This window comes from Poecilia reticulata, chromosome 21 (genome assembly GCF_904066995.2).
Source record: "Poecilia reticulata chromosome 21, P_reticulata-male-v2, whole genome shotgun sequence".
Lineage (NCBI taxonomy): Eukaryota > Metazoa > Chordata > Actinopteri > Cyprinodontiformes > Poeciliidae > Poecilia > Poecilia reticulata.
The window spans coordinates 16,458,033-16,470,774 of record NC_088850.1 but is presented as its reverse complement, the minus strand read 5'-3'; the positions used below and the strand labels follow the sequence as shown (position 1 = coordinate 16,470,774).

General features: G+C 40.9%; 1 protein-coding gene across 5 annotated transcripts in view; it reads right to left on the bottom strand.

The window, feature by feature from the left end:
- LOC103457909 (MAM domain-containing glycosylphosphatidylinositol anchor protein 2) overlaps positions 1–12,742 on the bottom strand; it is a 198,949-nt gene that overhangs the window by 48,902 nt on the left and 137,305 nt on the right. For all 5 annotated transcript variants that reach the window (XM_081602842.1, XM_081602843.1, XM_008398385.3 and 2 more), the window contains one exon: positions 4,395–4,667. In XM_081602842.1, the coding sequence (XP_081458968.1) occupies positions 4,395–4,667 (273 nt within the window). The remainder of the gene's footprint in view (positions 1–4,394; positions 4,668–12,742) is intronic.

Genomic DNA, 12,742 nt, shown 5'->3' with positions numbered 1-12,742 from the left:
TGAACTATTCAAGCAATTCATCTATTCATCTCTGGTTAACAACAGAAAGCCGTTTTAGAATCACTCAAAACAGACCCAATATTTAGCTCTGTACAGTGACCATCTTTCAAAAATTTCTGTTTAAGATTGTAACAGCTTCAGTTAAATTAGCTAAAATGTTAAAGGAAAAGCTATACTGCAAAAAGGAAGTACTGTATTTTCTGCACTATAAGGCGCACCTAAAAACCTTCAATTCCCTCAAAAGCCCACAGTGCGCCTTATAATCCAGTGCGCCTTATAATCCGGTGTGCCTTATATATGGACCAATTTTGAGCCACAACAGGTCTAGCAACTACGGTAAGCAGCCGCCGACTTCATTTTCGCCCGTAGAAGAAGAAGAGCACGGTGCATGCTGGGATAGTTGTCAGAACCTGGTTTGTTAATAAAGTTTGACTGACCTATCTACCTACCGACCTGATAATTAGGTCGTCTGCAGGTCATTTAGCACCACGTTCTCCACCAACATGCCGTGCGCAAAAGGAGAAGGGTGACCATCGTCCGGCCACGCCCCGGCCCAGTTGCGGAAGGCTCTCCTCGCCAACCGGAGTCGGACTGTTGACATTCAGTTTAGTGCAGCTCCATCTAGTGGATGCATAACGTAACTCCAGCCTCTACTGTAGCGTCTATTCTATGCGCCTTATAATGCCTACTATGACAAAAGTTTTAAAATAGGCCATTCATTGAAGGTGCGCCTTATAATACGGTGCGCCTTATAGTGCGGAAAATACGGTAATATACAATTGCTAACAAATTATTTCCCAATAGTGAAACTCCTACTATGAAAGGAGTTTCACAGAACAACGAGACGAAATTAAGTTGCTGTTATGTACAGTTATTTTTGGCAATACAGATCAGTGTGAAAACTCACACTAAAACTTTAAAATATCTCACCTTGCTGGGAACAGGCTTTAGTAAGACTTTTATTCCAGTGAGTAAAACAAAGTCGAAGCATTGCGTGTTTCACAACCTACGTCTCAATCTAGAGCTGCTGCTTCGGAGAACATTCGCTGCCTTTGGACAGGAAACCCGTGCATTAATCATCAGCCGCATCAGACTGGAATGGAAACGGAAGAAACGACGGCGCGATGATTCAAAGACGGAGAAGCAATTCTCTGCCCGTTCTAACTCCTCAGAGGAGAGCGTTTGCTAAGACTCAGGGTTCCAGCAGCAGCGTGTTCATGCCAAAGCTCAGTGGTACACATTACATTCCTCTAAGGGGCCTCTCCCATGGCACAATTTAATGGCCAACTTGGCCCTTGCAGCCAACTCACAGATGTCCCAATAGCTTGGAACATGGGCATCCATGCACATGCACAAACGCTCTCCCCTGGCACGATCTGCTTCTTCTGGGTGACAGTATTTATGTAGGCCCAAGACTGGCTTACTTGCTGACATTGGTGTGTGTATGTGTGTGTCTGTCGGCACAGAAGGAAATATGTTGTGCATGGTATGATGAGTGGCTTCGCAAGTTGAATGGCTGCGGGCCAGGACTCCAGACTGATATGTTTTGCTGCTCATCAGCACAGCCCAGGAACGTCAGGAATGCAGGTGTGAGGGAATATCCATTAAGGCGGTCTCCGTAGAGAGAGTAAACTAATATTTCACCAAACTGCATCAACCATAAAAGATATTTGATGAACTTCAGCTAAGAAATGACTCTCTCTATCTCTCTACAGCATATTATTCATTTCAGCCATGCACGCACCCGCACCCGCACCCGCACGCACACGCACGCACACACACACACACACACACACACATCCACACACACACACACACACACACACACACACACACGCACACACACACACACACACAGTGGTGCTGATATCATGGCTATTGAGTTTCAGATAAAATTGAAAAATCGTCAAGACTAAGAACTGGGGTTATGGGAACGGGGTATGGCAGACTTCATAGATGATGGAGGGAACCAAAGTGGATTTTCTGCACTGTGCTCCTGCACTCAGGGAGTTACTGAAAGAGCCTCTGTACCTTTGGCAGCTACTGAGACCAGATGGTAGGAATCTGGAGCATTGGGCAGGAGGAATCAAGCAATGCATAGTGGGAGGAAAGGAGGATAAAAGGGGTGGAAGTAGAAAGAAGGGGTTAGAAATATCAGGAAAACCTTGAGCTCAGTTAAGAAAAAAAAAGACAGTTGTCTGAAGGGAACTATCTGCTTCTGTCTCTCTGCTCTATCTAGTTCACCAGGAATGACTGATTTATGCAACACAGACCCGCTTTCTTTTCTTCACAGCACGTTGCAGGAGAAGCTTAAAAGGAGAAAGAAGGATGAAGAAAAAAATGAAAACACAAAGAGGGTCAGAAAAGCAGCAGAAATGCTGAAATTTTTAAGATTAGAGAACGCCAAGAGATAGAAAGGAAGATGATAAAAGAAAAAAGAGAAAAGCAGGTGGCAAAGGATTAAAGTGACAAATACTCATCTTGTGACCCTGCAGCTCTTGTCTCTAATAGGAGGTCTAAGAGATTGAAACCTTGGTCAAAGTTCCTGCGGTCACTCTGTGTGGCCAAACTCATTTGGTCCTGTCACAACAACCAACTCAAAGATGGACGCATTGTGTATGAAGTAAGAAAAATAGTGACTTCACAATTCCAGCAACCTGTTGTGGATTGCAAGGACAAAGAAAATAAAAAAATTAAAAAATCCTAATCGGTCAGCTTTGGTAAGCAAAGGCAACCAAAAACGATGCAAAGTCCCACTACTGTAGAAGTTTGGGAATCGAGTTCATTCGTAAGAAACGTCAAAAGATTTAAAATGTGCCGGACACATTTTGTATCCTGTTGCAAACAGAAAAAACAAAAAAACAAATCACTGATACACTGATTTCCTGCAGGAGTAACTTTAAATAAAGGCTCTAAACCGCAGTGAACAACCACATCTTTCAAACAGCAAATTGGCCGTTAAGTAAAGAGGAGAAAGGATAACAAAAATACTTTCTTGCCTCTATAGATCAGTTTTTGGAACACAATGGCGTTTGTGCCAACAGGCATGAAAACTGCGAGGAAAACTGCTAATGAATTTTAGAGCTTACTGGATCCAGCATGAAGTGGCAAGAGAAAGGTAGACCTGCAGGTCTCAGGTCAGGTCTAGCAATGAGGCTAGAAGGAACAGCTGCATAGAAGGACGTGATTAGCAAAATTAAATACTCAACTAGAAAAATGGAAACAGTACAAAACGGCAGGAGAGCAGAGGCTGATAGCAGATCTGACTGTTTTAATCACCACGTTAAAATGTGTGGATGTCCACATTTGGGTGGATGGACAGACGGCTAGATCTAGGGACTGATAGACAGAGGTAAGGCTGGACAGATAGATTGATAAATTGATATAACAATGTTGTGCAGATTAACAAATTGATGGGTGGACCTAGGCCAATGGACAGTCAGCAACATGGGAGGGTGATGGACAGGTTGACGGATGTTAACATAGATGGATGGACTGGACGAAAAGAACGGACTGATGGATGGATGTATGGATAGATATTGTTTTTTGCACAAAAGACAACATAAACTTTACTTTTGACATATTCCAACATACCAACAAAGATAACCTGATATAAAAAATTATCTAGCTCTACAGAAAACGTAGGTTTTTTTGTTAAAACATTGTAAGAATTTTTTATTTTAAGCCTCTTTGGAAACCCTATGCTGAAAAGAAAAGACGTACGGGTAGACATGACCCTCAAATTATCTGATACTGCTGGGGACCTACTGGTCAAATTGTCATGAATTAGGGTGTAGTAGACGGTGAGGATGGACGCGGTCAGATGCAGGGTTGAAGTGCAACTATGTGTTTAATGATGATGTAGAAAATCACAAAAACCAGGAAGCACAGGTGAACGGTGACACAACGAGCACAAACTCTGATAGACACGGGAACGTGACTCGGACAGGAACGACAAAGACGACAGACAAGGACCCGCCAGGGAGCAGGGGACACAGGTGAGGTTAAATACACCAGGGACTAATCAGGGCAACAAGGGACAGCTGGGGAGAATCAGGGGGTAAAAGCAAGACGACAGAGGGACAAAATAAACTAGAAAACTTGTACAGAACTCAAATCACCACACAAATAGTAGGAAATGACAGAAACTGACTGGAAAGCAGGATATCTAACTGATGAAGGATTCTGTAGTTCAAAGGAAAACTGTTGAAATGTTTAATTAGCCCAGCATGAAAAGAAAATCGGTGTGTCAAAAAGTGTATAGACCCCCCCTCTATCAGTATAAAAGGAAGAAAAGCGTAAAGTTGAAGGACAGACAGAACAGTTGGTTCAATCAGTGAGAAATGAAAAAAAAAAAAAAAAAGAGTAAATCTTAAAAGACATCGCCTCCTCACCTGTCACCTGGAACGTGCATTTGCCTGCTCCGGCCTCATTGATGACGTTGCACGTGTACTCCCCCCAGCCTTCACGGTTCAGGCTGCGGATCGTGTACTCGGTCTCGTCTTTGTGTGGGTCAAAGGCGCCGGCGTGGAGCAGGCGGTTTGAGAGAAGCCACTCGAACCGCAACACCCGAGAGGGGTGGGCTCGCAGCACCCTGCAGGTCATCACCACCGGCCGCCCCAGGCCCTGACGGACCTCCATGTGCACAGGCTCCACTGTGGGAGGGTCTGAATGGCAAGAGAGGGAGGAAAAAAACAAACTCAATCTTTTGTTTTTGAAAGGGACAAAAACAAAAAGAAAGGAATGAATGGAAAGTATGGATGAGGTAGAACAAGTCGGTTCAATTGAACAGGGGAAAGAATATTTTACAGATAAGGACACAGAGTCATTTCACACAAATTTCCACTTTAACGTTATAATGTAAAAATATTTACAGGTAAAGAAATTGAAGGGAATAAACCATCAAGAGTTAGAAAAAAAAAAGTAACTGTATGGAATGAAATCCATTATTTTGCAAGTGCTCACAATTTTTCAAATTTCCAGCTACGCATTTCGTTTCTCTCTGGTCCTGTTTTCTTTTTTAATTCATCACATTACATCCTCATAAAATACACTAAAGTTTGATGTTGAAACAAGAAAAATTGTGAAGAATTAAAGAACTATGAATACTGTTGGAAGGCAGCGCAGTGAAATTAACACAGACTTTTGCAAGACAAACTGCCGAAGCGCATTCACTTTTGAGGAAACGGGGTTGGGGAGGAACATTAAGCACATTGTAAATAAACTTCAGCCCATCTCCACTGAAAATCGATACATTTCAGAAACAGATGAAAAGTGAAAACAATTGCGGGTGGAGCGGCACGGCCGCGTTGAAATCAATTTGCACAAAAACCCCAAGAACGTTTGAAAAAGAAATCAGTTTCGCTTCGCGGAAAACGGGTAACAGGATGATGAAGTGCACTTCGAGCTTTGAAAATGGAAAATTAATAACTTGTTTGAGTATCTGACAGCCTTCACCTCTCTTTCCTCCCCTAACCCCCCGACACAGAAAACCTGCTGGTGAATTATTCAACCAGTTGAACGGCCTTGATGAAACCAGGGCTGAGTTTCGGGGAAATTTCGCCATGTTTGAAGCAAACATTCCAGCCCGTTTAGTTTGCATGAGACAATACGTTCGCCTGTAGATTAACTGTGTTTAGGCGTCTGTGTGTGCGAGCAGCGGAACGGCTATGAATAATTCCCCCCGTTTCAGGCGTCTTTTACCGTTGACTGGCTCGGGTGGGAGCTCGACGGAAGTCACGACGGGGCTTGGAAAACGACGGTGAATGAACGCGGCGGAGACGCGACAGAATGACACGGAACCCCTTGATTGCCTCAGATTTGCATAATTTCTGACAGAGTGCGGGAGAGACGCCAGCTTCAGAAAAGGTTGGGGATGGTGTTTCATTTTTCAGAATGTAATCTGTTACAGATCACCGATTACCTGATTGAAACTGTTATCTCCAACATAATCTTCTACGTTATTCACACTCGGTAATATGATCTGTTTACTGAGCCTTCCAAACTTGATAGGATGTGGAGCCGTGAGGGAAGTATGAAAATGTATGGCATTAAATTTGATAACACTATTAACGTCATTATCCCTAAGCCTAATCAGAAATTAAGGAAAAAAAAAAAAAAAAAAATGTTATGTTGATTTTCTTTGCTGTGTTTTAGCAACAGCTGCCTGTTTTTTTGTTTTGTTTTTTATTTGCACATAAATAAGTTAACCTCACCCCTGGCAGTAGAGAAGGACAGATCCACAAGGCCAGAAAGGTGCACAGGGGTACGTGGGCTGTGAGCATTATGCTGAATGCAAAACAACACGCTGACATGCAGTAACAGAACAGAGTGGGGTTTTATATCCTTGCCCTCGATGCTAATTATCCTTCAAGTCGCAACATCCTACAGTTCACTGAGGCACTGTTATGATTAATGGCACGCCATTAGATCATATCATGACTGGCCGAAATGGGGAAAATGATAAATTGTAACAGTGGGGGTCAAAGTAAAAGCAAACATAAACCTTCTGAGAAGACACACACACACGCACACACACGCACACACACACACACACACACACACGCACACACACACGCGCACACGCACGCACGCACACACACACGCACACACACACAAAAACTCTTTCACCTCCTGATTCTATTCGAAAAGGTGGGGAGTTAATTTATTTTATTTTTTTATCTCTGCTAAGTGAAACAGCAATCAGTTCCTCCTCTTTCAAAAGAACACAGCCTCGGCTTTTACCACAACCCAAAGGCTTATCTCTGATGCCAAAAGGAGCGCCTGGAAGTCTACTTATCACATTAATATTGTAGGACTCTTTAGGACGGCGGCGAATAACAGCTAGCTCCACAGCCTCCGTGAATGGCACTGGATCAAACTGCGATGAGTACATTTCAATTTACAAAGAAAGACAAATAATAATAATAATAAAAAAATCTCTTATATAATGAAAACATCCTTTTAAACAAGGGGACAAGCCTCATCTCTCCCCCGGTGCATTTCCTGTAAAGCAGCTGCCGAGGCAACGTATGAAGAAAGGAGCAGGAAGGTCCTGAGTGATATTCCCTGAGCAATGCTTGCAGTGGTTAGCGTAGCGGCCACTGTGAGCTCAGAGTTGCTGTAATCCACAGGCTGGGGAAAAGCCCGAGTGCCTCCTGAAATGTAATCTGTCATCAGTCACCGGTGGATGGCTTGACACTAATGTCGAGAAAAACAACCTTTAGGGGAGCACAGAGGCCTTTTCTCCCCTCGGCCCATATGGGCCGACATCTACAGTTTGCCTGAAGAGATATGAATGAACTTTAGGGAAATACACAAATGTTTCTTACATATACAGGAAGCTGAGGATATTTTTGCACGCACCTGCCTTTCCACAAGCCAGTTTATAACTTTAAAAGGACGGAGTTCCAGTTCTAACCAACTTTCGCAAATTTTAAACACCTTCACTGAAACTCGGTTTAATATATCTGGAGAATCAGGGGCAGAACTACAGGAACAGGCTGTGCTAAGGAGTCACTTGAAGTTTGTGCAAGAAGGTAAACATAGTTTGAATAAGAAAACACACTCCTGTTGAAATTACTTTTTCCCCCCATAGAATAAACAAAAGCAAAAAAATTAATAAATAAAAAAAATCACAAACTTTTTTTTCACTTTTAATGTGATGTACATCCTGTAAAATTCTGTTAAAAGACAAACAAATCTGTGACGGAGGAAATGAATAGGAATAATAACATGGTCACTGAGAGAGCACACCATGGATCTCACACTATGTTGAAGCACTAGTGATTAAATAACAACAATCAGTAGGTAAACCAGCACGCCACATCTTCACTTTAAAACAATAATTAGCCACTCCACCAGTCGGCCGCCCCCAACAGATTTAGTTTGGATTTCCAAATATGCCTTTTCAAAACCTTTATTTTATTCTGTTTAAGGCATTCTCTTGTTATTAGGATGAATGCCTGGGCAAACTGTGAAGCTGAAAAGGAAATCCCTTTTCCTCTTAGCTTCCTAGGAAACAAATGGAGGTTTCAGGTTAAAAGTGCTTGCTGATTGTAAGAGCTTATGATTTTATATCGATGAAATATCAGTGTTTTTTTTTTGACTATTGACAATAATTTGAATGTTGACAATATTGGTAATGGAACCGTGTCTATTGTTGAATTGTTATCATTCTCAACCATCTCCGTGTTTTTATAATGCCATAAAAATGTGACAGGAACATTCAGCATAAAGTATTTATCCTTTACCTATTTCACAACTGGACTTATTACACCATCATGAGCCACCCATTCTTTCACAAATGTTTGCAGAAGCAGTCTGCAGGCCTCCGCGTTGGATTTTATTCACCTCAGGCTATGAAAGAGAGCGAGAACACCGTCATTAAGTCATTATATGTGATGACCCAATGCATTTCTCAATAAAGTCTATTTAAATAATGTTTTTCTTTTTTTTTTTTTTTTACCCTTGTCCTTATTGACACCTTTATGCAATCCATTTTGACCTTTTGCAACCTGATAACACAAATGTGTTCTCAGTTGTTCACATAATAAACTCCTTGCATTATAAAGGACTTGAACATGTTTTGCATTAACTTACTAAAGGACTAAAAACATTTTAAAACAAATGCTCTATGGATGGACTTGGCAAGAGAGGAAATTTAAAAGAAAATATATATATTTATTGCAAATAAACTCTATAGCCATTCAACGCAACATGAGCTTTTAGCACCAATATTCACTTTATAATATTAAGAATAAAAGCACTAAGAGCAGTTCGCTCGCTGCCACTGAAATGGACCCAGTGGCTCCTTTTCTTTTATTGCACATAAAAGCCTACATTTACAATAAGGCTGAAATAGAAGGGCAGTGCAAACAACTAAATGCTCCCTGGACACAGAATGAATAAATTGTATCAAAATAAATACAATACTGCGATTCTTGAATATTGTAATGCTTGTGACATATGGATGACGGCAATTTGATTTGCAAAAATAATACAAGTTACTGACTTTGCAGGCATATTTTAAATTGGTTTTGAGTGGCTATAAAAGTGACGCTGCATCCTGTAGGGAGAAGGACGTGTTCATCCTTTAACGTTTTAAACAATAATCTACAATCAACTTTCAAATTATAATTTCAAATTAATAGCCACAGTGTGAAATGAGAAAGTTAATTGTTATTCAGAAATGACTGTCATTGTTTTTGTATGTTTCACTGTGACATCTGAAAGTGATGAACTGACATAAAAGCCTTCACGAGTAATATTTCTATTTTCTGACAAATTTAAGTTTGTGGTTTTCGTCTTTTCTGAAGCCTATTTTGTGATGTTCGATTAGTGAGTAACTGGGTTCAGTGGACAAACTTCACCCGGTGACAAAGAGCTTATTCACACTTTGCTTAAGCACACAAACTGATACACATGTGACATAAACTTCATCCTGAAACTATTTTTTTCTGATCAGTAGAAATGTAAGCACTGACCTAAAAAGCAAAAAAGCACTTCATTTGTTTCAGAAGGAAAAAAAGAAACAACGTAAAAGTGCTATCAGTTGAACTAAGTCCAATTGACAATTTATGGCAAAAACAAGAAAATCAGGCAGCACAGAAAGGACCAACATCAAGATTTGAAGACAGTTTGTATGGAAAAACGGATGAGCAATGTACTGAAATATTCAAAAAGTTCCTACATTTCTGTAAGTGCATTTTTTCCCCCCATGTCATTTGAGAAAAAAATTGCTTTGATTTCTTGGACTTTCTAGCACGTAAATGAGGGGGTCTGCAGTCTTTGAGTGCAACTTGAATCAAATGAATGCAAATGACTTAATCTTTGTTAAACCTGTCTGAGATGCCAAGGAGGTAATTAAGTGCAATTAGAAATAACTTAGAAACACGTTTATTGACAATAAGTTGTTTTTTTTAATAGTTATTTTACTCACTGTATTTCATTTGGTGTTCTGTGACTTTGGGTGACTTTATATGTTCTCTGTAATGTATTCTTAATATATACAAAATAAAGGTGAGATTCCTCAATTTCTTCGGGTAAGCTTATACTCATAAAGCTCTAAACAGATTTACAAAATGTGCCAATAAATTAGGGAAGCACTAAAAGCCTGAGCATCGCATGGCCTGTGTGAAATTGGTTTGACCCTGTACATTGTGTGTCAGAACAACGGAGCATTCACAAAAACACTCCAACTTACGTACGTTTTTCATAGAGCTGGAGCAGCTTTACTCTATGTGGGTGGAAGACAGAAAAACAAGGACTTTTGTTTTTTTTTAGATGGAAACAACAACCTTTTTGTGAGAGATTAACTTGTTGTCCAACAGCTCAGTATAGGGGATGAAATACCTTCGTTAAGAAGTCACCAGATATATACAGAATATAAAACAATAACCCTAATTCAAGTGTGTTATAATGAGTTCCTGTGTTGAATAATGCATGAAAACACGACTCTGCATCAGCGCGTTGTCCTTCTCTCCTTCCCTCGCTGCTGTAGCTGCTCACAATGAACCTGAGCACCGTTATTATTGTACTGCTTTTAGAACGTAGTGGTACCTCATAACTAAAATCTAACGGTAGGAAATGTAATTATGTTATTATTACTGGGAGAGAGGTCTGGTGATTAACTTAATAGTTTTAGCACAAATGACCAAGTGAGGAATTAGTTCCTCTGCCTAATTCAAGCTTATGTTTACAGGATACAAACTTATTCTTGACCACTTAGGCTGTTTACTTGCAGTGGCTCATCAGTGCAATTACCACCAAAACAAGAAATTTTTTTTTTTACAATTTTATATCTACATACTCTGAATGAGACCTGCTGCAGTGAAAAAGATTAATTCGCTAACTTGGGTTGGCGGTAAGTTAATGTGTTGGAGTAACAGTGACTCTCAGGGGCCAGCGATGCAGCCCCTCTTGATGCAAAAAGGAAAATTAATTAAACACAATAATCTTGTACTGCTGCTCATTACTTTTTTTCCCACAGTGTCCCTGTGTGTCTGCTTGATGCATGTCAGGAGGCGAGGCAGTTGCTCAAGGGGACAGTCGCTTGGTTGAATCGGGCAGGTGTCACGAAGGATGCGGAGGGGAACAGAAAGGGACGCCTGGCTGAAAGATTTCTCTGCATCTCGGCTGAGGCAGAAGTTGATCACGCCCTGACAGACATCACTATCTAGGACAGACGACTTCTCCATACCTCTTTCCCCGCTCTCTATCTGCGGATTCACTCCCTCTTTCAAGCCCCTGGACCATGCCAAGGCAGTTTGACTAAGAACATTAGGGTGTCACAGCTTGGGATTTGGCTTTGGCAATTCTATTAGAGCGAAGCCTCTAAAGGCAGGCGCCTTCCTTTCCCCCATACCTCTCCTCCTGGCGTCGCCGCTGCCAGCCAACAGATGCAGGTTTTTACATATCAAAGCTGTTGCCTTGCCAGAGTCGTTCCTTCACGCCTCTAATGCTCTTTGCTTCAGAGGACTGTACCTCGGCGCCTTGATCAAGTTACTAAACGCGGCTTTGCACATGGCTCACCACCAAAGGCGGGCGTCTCATGCTGGGACCTGGAAATGCAGCTGAGAAAAGCATCTCAGAGGGATTGGCTTGTGCTTACACACCATAAGACAGGCCAAGAGAAAGTAGGGAAGAGGTGGGGGAAGGGGGGGGGGTGCTCGCACAGCCTAGAACACAAGAAGGGCCAACTATTGTGCTAATAAAAATAAAAACAAATAAAAATCACAATCTGAGCAAGATGAACAAAGGTGTTTGTATTTGGTAAATGTAGACAATGGCACTTGTGGATGTCAAAGCAATAGAACAGCTCAAGTGCTTTTTAAAATTGAGCTTTGATGCCAGCTAATAGTCAGAAACAAGAGAGTAGCTCTGCAACATGGCAGAATGATTGATTTATCACAAGCAAGGCCAGAATAAGTCTCTTCATTTTACGTTTTGCTTTGAAGACGGAGAGCAGATGAAAGTGTTGCACGGCATCAAAAACTACAGAACAAGAAGGCTGCTTTATTAAAATAATACCAGATAATAAGAAATAATTGGAGCCTCAGAATGAATTTAGTTAAAAAGAAGAGGGAGATTAATTTTTTCTTCTTCCAGTGTGTACTGTAAAATCTGTGTTCATCAAACAATAATGATGCAACTACATACCAATTTAAATCTCAACAAGAAAAGGAATAGATTAAACACGTGAATTTTTCTTTTCATTCAGCTGAAGCTTTGGGAGTCTTTGCCGTCTCCCTGACAGCGTCGGTACGTGCAGAAGCTAAAAATACAGGAAAAGGGCCACAGCAAGTCTGATCTGGTTTATTCTCACCGGACATTAAGGAGAAGCCACACAGAGAGAGTTGTTATAAGTTACGAGACCTTCACAAAAAAATGTGCTAACTTTTTTTTTTTTTAAGAGGTTGTTCTCAACTTCCCCCTGCTTTATTTGTAGGGAAAATGTAACACCTATAAAACTTAACGGTTTTCACTTTTAGTGCTCACACTAATGTTTGCTGGCTAGTTAAAGTCAGGCAGATTTACTGTCTTAACTGAATGTCCAATAGGGATCATCTGTTAAGACAAAGACCAAAACAAGCTGCATCAGCAAACTTTTTGTAATGACAAAACTGCTGCAATGCTTAATTATTACATCCATCTGTTCAATATATCCATCCATCCATCCAGATTAAGATGCATTGCCGTTTTTTGTAGAAAAAATTGGGGAAAAAAAGGCAAAAAAAAAAAT